General features: G+C 36.5%; 1 protein-coding gene across 1 annotated transcript; it reads left to right on the top strand.

Annotated features, from left to right (window-relative positions):
- Positions 1-2,691: 2,691 nt before the first annotated feature.
- LOC128190576 (prostaglandin E2 receptor EP4 subtype-like) lies at positions 2,692-7,262 on the top strand. The gene is made up of 3 exons (XM_052862668.1): positions 2,692-3,524; positions 4,700-5,009; positions 6,800-7,262. Exons 1-3 carry the CDS (start codon positions 2,733-2,735, stop codon positions 6,895-6,897), a joined length of 1,200 nt encoding a protein of 399 aa, XP_052718628.1. The 5' UTR covers positions 2,692-2,732; the 3' UTR covers positions 6,898-7,262.
- Positions 7,263-11,030: the final 3,768 nt, after the last annotated feature.

Genomic DNA, 11,030 nt, shown 5'->3' with positions numbered 1-11,030 from the left:
TTATTGCGGTACCGTTATTTTTCAATGGTTTCTTTAAAAAAGTGAATTGAAGTGGGTCTTATTAGAAAGTAACTTTAGATTTACGTTATTTAGATAATTTTTATTTAAAAAAAACTCAATCAACTCTTAATGAGTGCCCAGCATTCAAATGTTTCAAAATAAATGGTAACAGCTTGTATATATGTTTTGTTAAGAGGATTGATGAGATGGCTTTGATTTCGCACATTCGCATTTGTGACACAATTTCATATACATGTATAAAGAGTGAGTTTGTTTCCCGCACACATTTCATATACACTTATACATTGCTTCACACAACGCAAGCTCTGGTAACGATCAGTGGACTTAGACATAAAGATTTGAGGACACCGTTTAATCCTCCGTTTTGTCCTTTTTGTCATGGATTATTAGAAATGACCACCTTTGTATGGAACATTCCATTCTTATCATTCTTCGACAATTTGGCCATCATGTAATTGTCGAAAATTAAATAAAATCGAAAAACATTGACTTCATTTGTCATGTTGTAAATTTCGTATTTACTGCCACACGGTTAATTCAAAATTTACAACATGACATTATTTCCAATTACGCGATTATCCAGAAGGTTTTTCTGCGTTAAAACGAAGAAATTGAAGACATGATCATCGGTAGTTTGGTGTATTGCTGTATTCTGTAGAGTTGCTTTGTTGTTGTCATTGCATGTTAACATATATAATTTCAGAAGTGTTAATTAAAATCAAATTGATAATTCAATTAACATTGCTAGCCGTTGCTATCTCAAAATTGATATCTGGATTTAAATACAAAATACTAATGCAAAAAACTAAGACTTCAGAAAGGTTGCATTGTTACGTATATACCCTTTAAACTTTTAATCAAAGTACTGAAGTGCTGACGGGAGTTGATTTAATCGATTGTCATTATTTTAAAATCAACTTATCTTGCGTGGCAATTAGTTTTTAGTCTGTATTTAAATTACGCACTTTTTTATAATATGAATTTTAATTAGACTTGTCAGACAAGAATTAAGAGAAACCCCATATAGATCATGTTGTGTAATATCTAAAGATAGATTTTAAACTATGTATAAGTAATCGAAACAATTCTAAAAATTGTATGGATCCAAGCACTATTGATATTGAACCCCAGTCTCGTTCAACCAGACGCTCAGCTGTCTCCGTTAATCTCCGATAAGCAAGAGAGCCTCTCTGTTTGTCGGAGATTTACGGAGAGTGCCAATCGTTAATTGGTTGAGACTGTATTGAACCCTGGCATAGGAAAACATGAGACTACAAAAATATCTAAATTTTTCGTATTATATAAAATCTGACTATGTTCACAATGTTTATATTATAGATAAGTTTCCTTGAAAAACAATGCTTCAGCATTCATTACATCGAATTTTTCTATTATATTCAAGAACTAAGACTTGTCAGCGGTGATGATTTGTGCTTAGGTCCAAACACTGTTGTACTTTCGGTTTGCCAGAGTAACTGCATAGGAGAGTTGATTAAAATCAACTACCAAATAAGAAAACCCTAGGTTTCTCCTTGATTTTCTGTATCAACTACACGTACATGTATCTACAAATGAAATGAAACAATGAAATACATTACAATAGGAAAGCATGTGAAATAATCCAGTCAATTGAATATATTTACATCTACCGGGTATGACTTTCTATTTTTTACAGAAACCTATTGTTAATTCATATCTCAAAAGAAACTAACAGGGCGTATCTACACGCCCTGTTTATCGATTGGTCGAAACTTAAAGCGACCTAAAATGAATCACGGGCAGCCAAAATAATCATGATGGCGTCAGACTAAAACTCCCATAGGAGGCATTTTGGCTGTTTCTTTTTTAACGTACTGATGTACATTAAGTAATTTAATAAACATAAGTTACTTTTTACAGTCAATATATTAATCTATTAAAAGAAAGTTGTAAATATAAACAATTAAATGCTTTCTTTAATGATTCATGCGGGTTATGCAGGTAGCTTTTTTCGGCAGTGTCGCAACCTTCGTATCCCGCATGATCACCAAAGAAAGCATTTTATTGTTTAAGTTTCTATATATTTTTTGCGTATACAGGTATATATCTCTATACGACAAAGGGAGTTCTTGTATTTTTTACACCTTACCTTAACAACATAGAGATTGTAGATTTTGATATTGATAAACTTTTTCCATATTAGGTTTTTTTATCATGAAGTTTTAATGAATTACCAGTCAAAATAACAGATGTCCTTTGATAAAGGGTCAGTATTAGGCGCGCTGATATTGCGGTCAAAGTGAGTAATTATCGTGTGGACAGCAGATGTTGCAGAGTAATTTGTCAATCATATTTCTGAAATAAGTCAGTGTTCTGATGTAAAATGCAGTGATATTTTTAAAAGAATTATTTTTTTTATTAAAAAAGTTAATACGATAGGTGTTCGAAATAGATTAATTTTTGCCATATTTATCGGAGTTTTTGTACGTCTTAATTTTTTACATAGTTCCTCTTGTTTAGACAAGAACATATATGTTTATTCAAAACTCAATCTTTTTAAGAGTTATTAATCACGAAACAAATTTTATCAAATATTAATGCTATAAGTCCTCTAAGACGTGAGTATAAATACTCCTACAGAGCACAAATCCTAGCTCCATGCATGACGTTACCTGAAGTAATATATAATCGTTGGGAAGGCGAGCGATTTCATCAAGTTTAATTACTTCGTTATGGCAGATTTTACAACGACGGAGAGAACGACTGAGCACTATGTCTCCCACAACACTACCTCTGACTCGAACTCCACTGAAGAACGGATGTGGGAGTCGGCCATACCACCCGCCATGCAGTTTGGATTTGGAGTGATTGGGAATATCATCGCACTGGCTGTACTGGTGATGTCCTCCAAGACACACAAATGGCGGCCGTTTTACCGTCTGGTGGGGGGTCTGGCGGTGACGGACGGGGGTGGCATTCTGCTGGTCTACCCCACCGTCATGGTTCGGTATGCTACCGACTTCACGTACCTGTTTCCAAAAGCCCTCTGTAATTACAGCTCCTTTGTTTATACCTTCACGTTAATATCATCCGCCATGATTGTGTGCGCCATGTCATTAGACAGGTACGTCGCCATACTACATCCGTTTCTCTACGGCTCGGGTAAAAACGGGAGACGGGCCAACGTCACGCTGTGTATCGTGTGGACAGCAGGCGCTGTCATTTCCGGTCTTCAGCTGGTGGGACTGGGGTCAAGCTTTAACTATTATCCCAAATCTTGGTGCTTTATCAACTTCGTGGAAATGAACACGTTAGACAGGGTGAACTCGTATATCTACTCCATCACCGGGATTCTGCTTCTACTAGTGACCCTGGGGATCAACATCACGGTGATCGTCTCTGTCCTCAGAAACATGAAGTCGGGCATCAAGAGCTCCAAACGTCGCCAAAAGAACGACATCTTCATCATCTCCTTTCTCCTTGTCATCGTCCTAATCTTCAGCTCCTGTTGGGCGCCGTTAATGGTGAGAACTAGATCATATCAATATATTTATAATGCTGGTGGTTGTATGACTTGTATCTTTTGCAGTGTCTCAATATTGCAATAGTTTATTTTATAAATGTTGTATAAAACATTACATTCAATAAGGTTTATATGTGTACGTTTTCCCTAGGTTGTGATATTTGCCCATGTCTCTATACGTGCACGTTTTCCCTAGGTTGTGATAAGTGCCCATGCCTTAATAAGTGTGCGTTCCTAGGTTGTGATATTTGCCTATGCCTTTAAGTGTGTACGTTTTCCCTAGGTTGTGATATTTGCCCATGTCTCTATATGTGTACGTTTTCCCTAGGTTGTGATATTTGCCCATGGCTTTATATGTGTACGTTTTCCCTAGGTTGTGATATTTGCCCATGTCTCTATATGTGTACGTTTTCCCTAGGTTGTGATATTTGCCCATGGCTTTATAAGTGTGTTCCTAGGTTGTGATATTTGCCCATGCCTTTATATGTGTACGTTTTCCCTAGGTTCTTATATTTGCCCATGCTTTTATACGTGCACGTTTTCCCTAGATTGTGATAAGTGCCCATGCCCTAATAAGTGTGCGTTCCTAGGTTGTGATATTTGCCCATGCCTTTAAGTGTGTACGTTTTCCCTAGGTTGTGATATTTGCCCATGTCTCTATATGTGTACGTTTTCCCTAGGTTGTGATATTTTGCCCATGGCTTTATATGTGTACGTTTTCCCTAGGTTGTAATATTTGCCCATGTTTCTATATGTGTACGTTTTCCCTAGGTTGTAATATTTGCCCATGTCTTTTTATGTGTACGTTTTCCCTAGGTTGTAATATTTGCCCATGCCTTTATAAGTGTTGGTTTCCCCTAGGTTGTAATATTTGTCCATGTTTCTATATGTGTATGTTTCCCCTAGGTTGTAATATTTGCCCATGTCTCTATACGTGTACGTTTCCCATAGGTTGTAATATTTGCCCATGTCTTTATACGTGTACGTTTTTCCTAGGTTGTGATCTTTGCCCATGTCTTTATACGTGTACGTTTTTCCTAGGTTGTGATCTTTGCCCATGTCTTTATACGTGTACGTTTTTCCTAGGTTGTTATATTTGCCCATGTCTTTATACGTGTACGTTTTTCCTAGGTTGTTATATTTGCCCATGCCTTTATACGTGTACGTTTTTCCTAGGTTGTTATATTTGCCCATGCCTGTCGTATGATGACCACCAACGGTTCCCTGGAACTTCTTGTTCTCAGATTGGCAGTGACCAACTCCATTATTGATCCATGGATTTACATTTTACTTCGGAAGGAGACGATAGTAGGACTGCTCAGAGTAAAAACGGCGATATCAGGTCTATGTTTCACTAAAAAGGATCAACCAAGTCCTAAGACGGGAGCTGCAGAGGAAACTCGGTCAAAATACACAGCTAAGGAGTCACGAGATGCATCAACTTCCCCAGAAATTATCGTCAAGTTCACTTGTCCTCACTCTCAAGGTACGCTTATATGTATCTGCAGCATTGCGCTCAAGATCGAAGCTGCTACCCTAGCTGTTAGGTTACATACGTATGTCCTATTGAATGCACTAAATTTATTGATGCAAGACGTAGCTTTTAGCATCGTCGCAACCAACGGTTTTGTGTACTTTCTAGTTTGTGGTAAAAGGATGGACACAAAACCCGTGGCTTCCGACGATGAATGCTGATCTACATGTAGTATATTATTCAAATTCTTAGCGGCTACTCAAGCTAAGTAGCTATTGTGATTTTTAATGCGGCCTAAATATTTTGTACATATTCATTAGGTAACGTTTATTTACTAGAAAAATACGCTTGGGTATCGGTGATACTTTCATATGTTATATTTTTTCAAAGCTGTCGTTTCAACGTTACACGATTAGATTTTTTGTGAATTCATTTGACTCGGAAAGTAATAATGTAATTTTAATTTAGGAATTATGGAATTTTAATATATCATTAATTTTTCATACAGACTACTTTAGAAAGTCGCAGTATTTGTGTACTGACTTCATTTGTTAAACTATTAGTTGTAAAGTAACCTTATGCTTTCTTAAGCCTCAGTCACAGTTGGGATTACGTGCATCTACGTGCGGTCTGTGGGCGTGTTTTGATGAAAATCTTGTTGGACAGTCGCAAGTATTTCTTATGAATTTGAATGGACGTACGCCTCCCGTTAACAGGCTCGGTGGTTGCTTGACATGCCCGTCAATCACCAGGGTTTCCGTACGGGGCAGTTGAGCTTCTCTCAAGGTACACATTATATAACGAGGCGATATTACCTGCTCGACTGAGGTAATAGAATCTGCTTTGAGTTAAACGTACATTGACCGCAGGCCGCTTAATTGTGCTCACCAGCAACATACAAATTGAAGGCACAGTAAACGTACGTCATACTTAAGTCAGGCGTACATTATTTGCTCAAGGTGCATGCAAATCTTAAACAAGATATATATTTAAAAGTTTATGAAAATAAATATCATTATCTTCTCTAATAAGCATAAAATATTTCCGAGTTATTGTTTGTATAATGATTTAAGAAATAAACAGCAAGTAAAAAAGTTCACCGGAAATGAACTTGATTGGTCACGTAATCAAATCCTGTGAAACCAAAAGGGCTTCTCAGAAGATTTGATCACGTACCAACCAAGTTCATATCCCGATGAACTTTTTGATATTGCTATTTATTTTTTATATTTACATTTGAAAATGGCAAATCGTTCAGGTTTGTTAAAATTACAAATATTTTATGTTACAATAATCCAACTGACAACCGACAAGCAGGTACTATGATCACTGTGACTTCATGAACATGTTCACACAGAATTGAACGTTTTCGCTCTTCTGAGCCAATGAAAGAAGTCAGTACAATTGACTTGCAAGTGACGCGAATGTAAGTACTGCTATTCGCAAGACAAACGTAGGTGCGACAAACGTAAAACGCAAGAAGGACAGGCATCGCACTCTGCCAGTGGCAACCTGTCTCCAAATAAATTCATCGTGACACGTATGATTGGCATGTCAAACGGTCGTTTGTCTTACGTTACACTTGCAGTCACTTCAATTCTCTTATCTCGACCTACGATCAGCCATGGGGCCAAGGACTGGCGAACTCCATAGCACACGCAGAATCACCGATCACGCACGACCAGTTATGACTGAGGCTTTAGTGGATCTCCAGGGGATTGCCAATTTTAGACAGACGACATCTTGACTTATACTTTAACTTTTATACATGAATGTTTTTATGACATGATTTTTATTTATAGTCTATGACGGAAGTGAAGGAACCGACCCGGACCGTCCTGGAATTGATAATCCCGCCTTCAAGGATGACAGTAAAACAGAGGAAATAGAGGAAACATGATTTGATCGTCGATAATTTTGTTGCTTATATGCTTTTATAAAATACTTTTCTTACCATATTATTGTATATTTACATCTCCCAAGTATTATTACCTCTTTTTCTTACGGAAACCTATAGTTAATTCATAGCTCTATAGAAACAGCCAGACTGAAATATACACGCCCCGTTTATCGATTGGTCGAAATCTACAGCGGCGGAAACTGACAAGAAACTGACAGGACTGAAAATGACACGCCCTGTTTACTGATTGGTCGAAACCTACAGCGACCTAAGAAAAATCACGAACTGCACGAAATACTCATGTTAATGTCAGACTCCAAGTCTGACAGAAGACGATTTGGCTGTTTCTTTTAGCTAACGTACTTATGATTCATGCGGGTTATGAAGGTAGCGATCATTGCAGAAAAAATTTACATAACCGCTAACATGGTCATGCGCGGATCCAGAAAATTTTTCCAGGGGGGGTCCGAAGGATAATTGTGTTTGCCAGGGGGGGGGGGGGGGTCCGAGGCATATTTTACTATGTAAATTTAATAAATTTTCATTTTCCAGGGGGGGTCGGGACCCCCCCGACCCCCCCTCTAGATCCGCGCATGATGGTTATGTTGTGTTTTTTTTTGCAATATTGCTACCTTCATAACCCAAATGAATCACCAAAGAATGTATTTTATTGTTTAAGTAATTAGTAATTAGAAAACAGTTGAATATACAAAGAAGAATAGAGACTTATACTCTGCTACTTATTGATGCCCTATTGAATGCACTGAATTAATTGATGCTAGACGTAGCTTTTCTTGCTGAACTACATGTGGCATATTATTCATATTCATAACGGCTACTTAGAGCTAAGTAACTAATGTGATCTTGAACGCGGCCTAGATAATTTGTATATATTTATTAGCAGCAATTACAGAATAACGGTCTTTTTCATTGAGCTTTTTTTGACCATTAACTTGCTTATAATGGATTTAATTTCAAGTCTTAAGATAAAAAAAATCTTTATTGACGGGAAAACCAATAATTGTCCGAAAAACTGTTGTGGGGTTTGGCACGTCATCACACAACCCGCCCACAGACCGCACATCCGGAAAATTTTCACAGGCCAGAAAAAAGACTTAAATATTTTAAATGTGAAAAAACAAACATATGCCATCTGCCCGGAGAATGTTTTAGTCTCAACTGACTGCTCCTCTCACTTTGCAGATTTGGAAGTATTGCATGCTTATTGAAAGTATTGTTGACAATGATTTTGGGTATTAATAGTAAAATAGCAATTATTAATTCAATAGTTTAATCAATAATGTTTAGGACGTTGGATCCTGCGATCATAAGTCTTTAGTTTTTTCCTAAAGTATTTTTTAAATATCTACACACATAGCTAAACCAAAATTCAAAATAAAATATTGGGGTCTATATGCTCCTTTCTGTGCTACAGTATATTTGATATGACCTTTCTGCAATGAAAGTACAAATTGCACATTAATCGCTTTTCCCTCTATAATTTTTAATCGGAATGAACCATAGCATCAAATACAAATTCATATTATTTAAAACTAGTAAAATTAAAATAATCAAAAAGAAAAAGTTTGCAATTTCTTCACCTAATTGCTATTTTGACCTTTTTGCATTGATAAAAGGCTATTTTATCCATTAATGATTCAACCTGCAATGAATTATTAAAATGTCTTAAACTGTTTCTCAAATTTTAATAGACTTGTCAAAAATTATCCTACTAATTCAAAAAATGAAACCAAAAGTATGGGTCTATGATGTAAATTTTGAGATATAGCATGAAATAAGCTTATTTTGGGCAAAAGTTGGAGTTCATTTTTTTCTTGACTTTAATGAAATATTAGTTAAATGTGCTGATATGTGTCGATAGAAATATTGAAATATTGTTAAAATATGTTTTTTGAAACAACACGAAGATAACCCAATGCATTTTGTTTGCACTGAAAATAAGGAAGCTAAAACTCAATACTCTAAAACAACCGAGTTATGAAAAATAGTCATTTCTTCTTAAAAACCTTCCGCCGCAAAATATAGTCCCTTACTAAACTCTGTAAATATGTATATTCCCCTTAACTATTTCATTCGAAATAGTTATTTGGCATTGTAAAATAGGAATTTACAAGTAGAATTAATATATGGCACAGAATTTCCAGTCTAGAGGTGACCTAAAATGGCTACTCAAAATCAGAGGAACGAACCTCTTTAAGTGCCATGTATTGAGATAAATTTGTTTGGTTAACTGATTTTGTTCCATTATCCAAAACGTTAAGTCTTAGTAGATAAGAAATGCACCTGAGTGCACAGATTAAAAAGATTCTGATAGGTTGAAACATTGACGTAGTCTCATAACCACGATAAAATGCGGAACTAGCCCTTAGGAGCAACTGTCGATTAGATACATTCACATGTATAAACTCTCTTGGTAAATTTTTATAAAAGGCATTGCCTTAATTTGTATTTCCTAGTCAAATATTGGTTTTTAACTTTTCAATCATATGATAAACTATTTCAAATTTGTATGTACATTTGTATTTTGACATATTTATGTATGGTGTTTAACATAAATATATAGAAGACACTGTATTGAATGTATAGAAACATACATATATATATACTAATTAAATGTTCATGTCTGTCCTAGCTCTTTCAATCATCCAACTCTTTCCCTCTTGTATATGTTTATTGAATGTTTTATGTTGTATGCGCAGTCTTCATGTTGCCCCTTGAGGGCCCTTAATTGGTTAATAAAGAAATTGAATTGAATTGAATTGAATGTATAGGCAAATTGTAGAATCAAAGTCGAACATCAGGATAATCAAAGATTCTGTAACGGACGTGAACTGTACAGCCCCCAGCATCACGTGTTACCGCTACTCTGATCTGTCTGTACTTTTTACACAAATATTACAATACTTAGTCTTTTAAGGTGGAATAACACACCTGGAAAAAGTCACTCAAATTAACAGGAAATTTTTTGATAATGAAAGATATAAACTGTACAAATGTCAAATAGGCGAAACATTTGCAGTTTGGGGATAAAAAATGAATATTTAAAATAATAATGTCAGTAAGTAACAACAAAAGCTCCCACGGGATTTGAACTCGGGATGTACGGATCACAAGTCTATCCACTCGGCTATGGAGTAAGTTACATGTTACAATCAATAAAATCCTTTTAATAACACGAAATGTCGTTTCGATCAGCGGTCAGCCATTTTGTGATGATGTGTTATTTCACCTAAATGTTTCTTCACATTGTCAATCAAAATAATGAATCTAAGTTATAATAGTAATTAATATAGTACATATAGTATAGGCGTCGGAACCGGGATGGGGGGGGGGGGGGTTATGGAAAGGCTTAGCCCCCCCCCCCCCACACACACACACTTTTTTAGACCTAACCATTAGGAACATAGCATCAGGGAGTGTTCAGCCCCCCCCCCCCCCTCACTTTTTCTCGCAGCAAACAAAATTGTTCTTAAGATTGAAATATTTGAAAATTGGAGTCATAGGTATACTAGCCCCCCCCCCCCCCCCCCCCCCCCCCACGGATTGGTAATTTTATGATTTGGGAAGTTCTTTTTTGGCAGGTTAGATTGGAGTTATAATCATAGGTATTCTAGCCCCCCCCCCCCCCCCCCCCCCCGGATTAGGATTCTCATTATTTTGGAAAAAAGGTTTTTTTGTCTTGTCAAGATTTCTGATGATTAGTCTAGCCCCCCCCCCCCCCTTTCAAACCAAGTTGTTCAGTATACTACTTAACAAGATTATCTTTAAAAAAAGATTGGTGAGCTAGCGCTGTAGCAATCATAAAACACAGAAGCAGATTTCTAAAACATTGGTTTAAATTTCTGAATCGATTAATTAACAATAGGAAGGCACAGTGGTGTACTGGAATTGTGCTGGAGTGGGGTCTCAATTTAAAATTGTGAATTTAGAGTGGGCTTCACATCGGCAATGGCATAGCTCATTGGCCGTGCCTTAATCATTATGTATCTACTGTAATTTCAATTTCGAAGTGAAATTTTTCAGGAACCATTGGTACTGTTTTGTATCAATCGTATCTTCTAGGGCCTTTCCGGCAACTCGGAAAACATATCCGAAGTTGTCTTCCGAGCTTG

Source organism: Crassostrea angulata, chromosome 6 (genome assembly GCF_025612915.1).
Source record: "Crassostrea angulata isolate pt1a10 chromosome 6, ASM2561291v2, whole genome shotgun sequence".
NCBI lineage: Eukaryota > Metazoa > Mollusca > Bivalvia > Ostreida > Ostreidae > Magallana > Magallana angulata.
The sequence above is the reverse complement of the archived record's forward strand: the minus strand, read 5'-3'. Positions and strand labels throughout refer to the sequence as shown.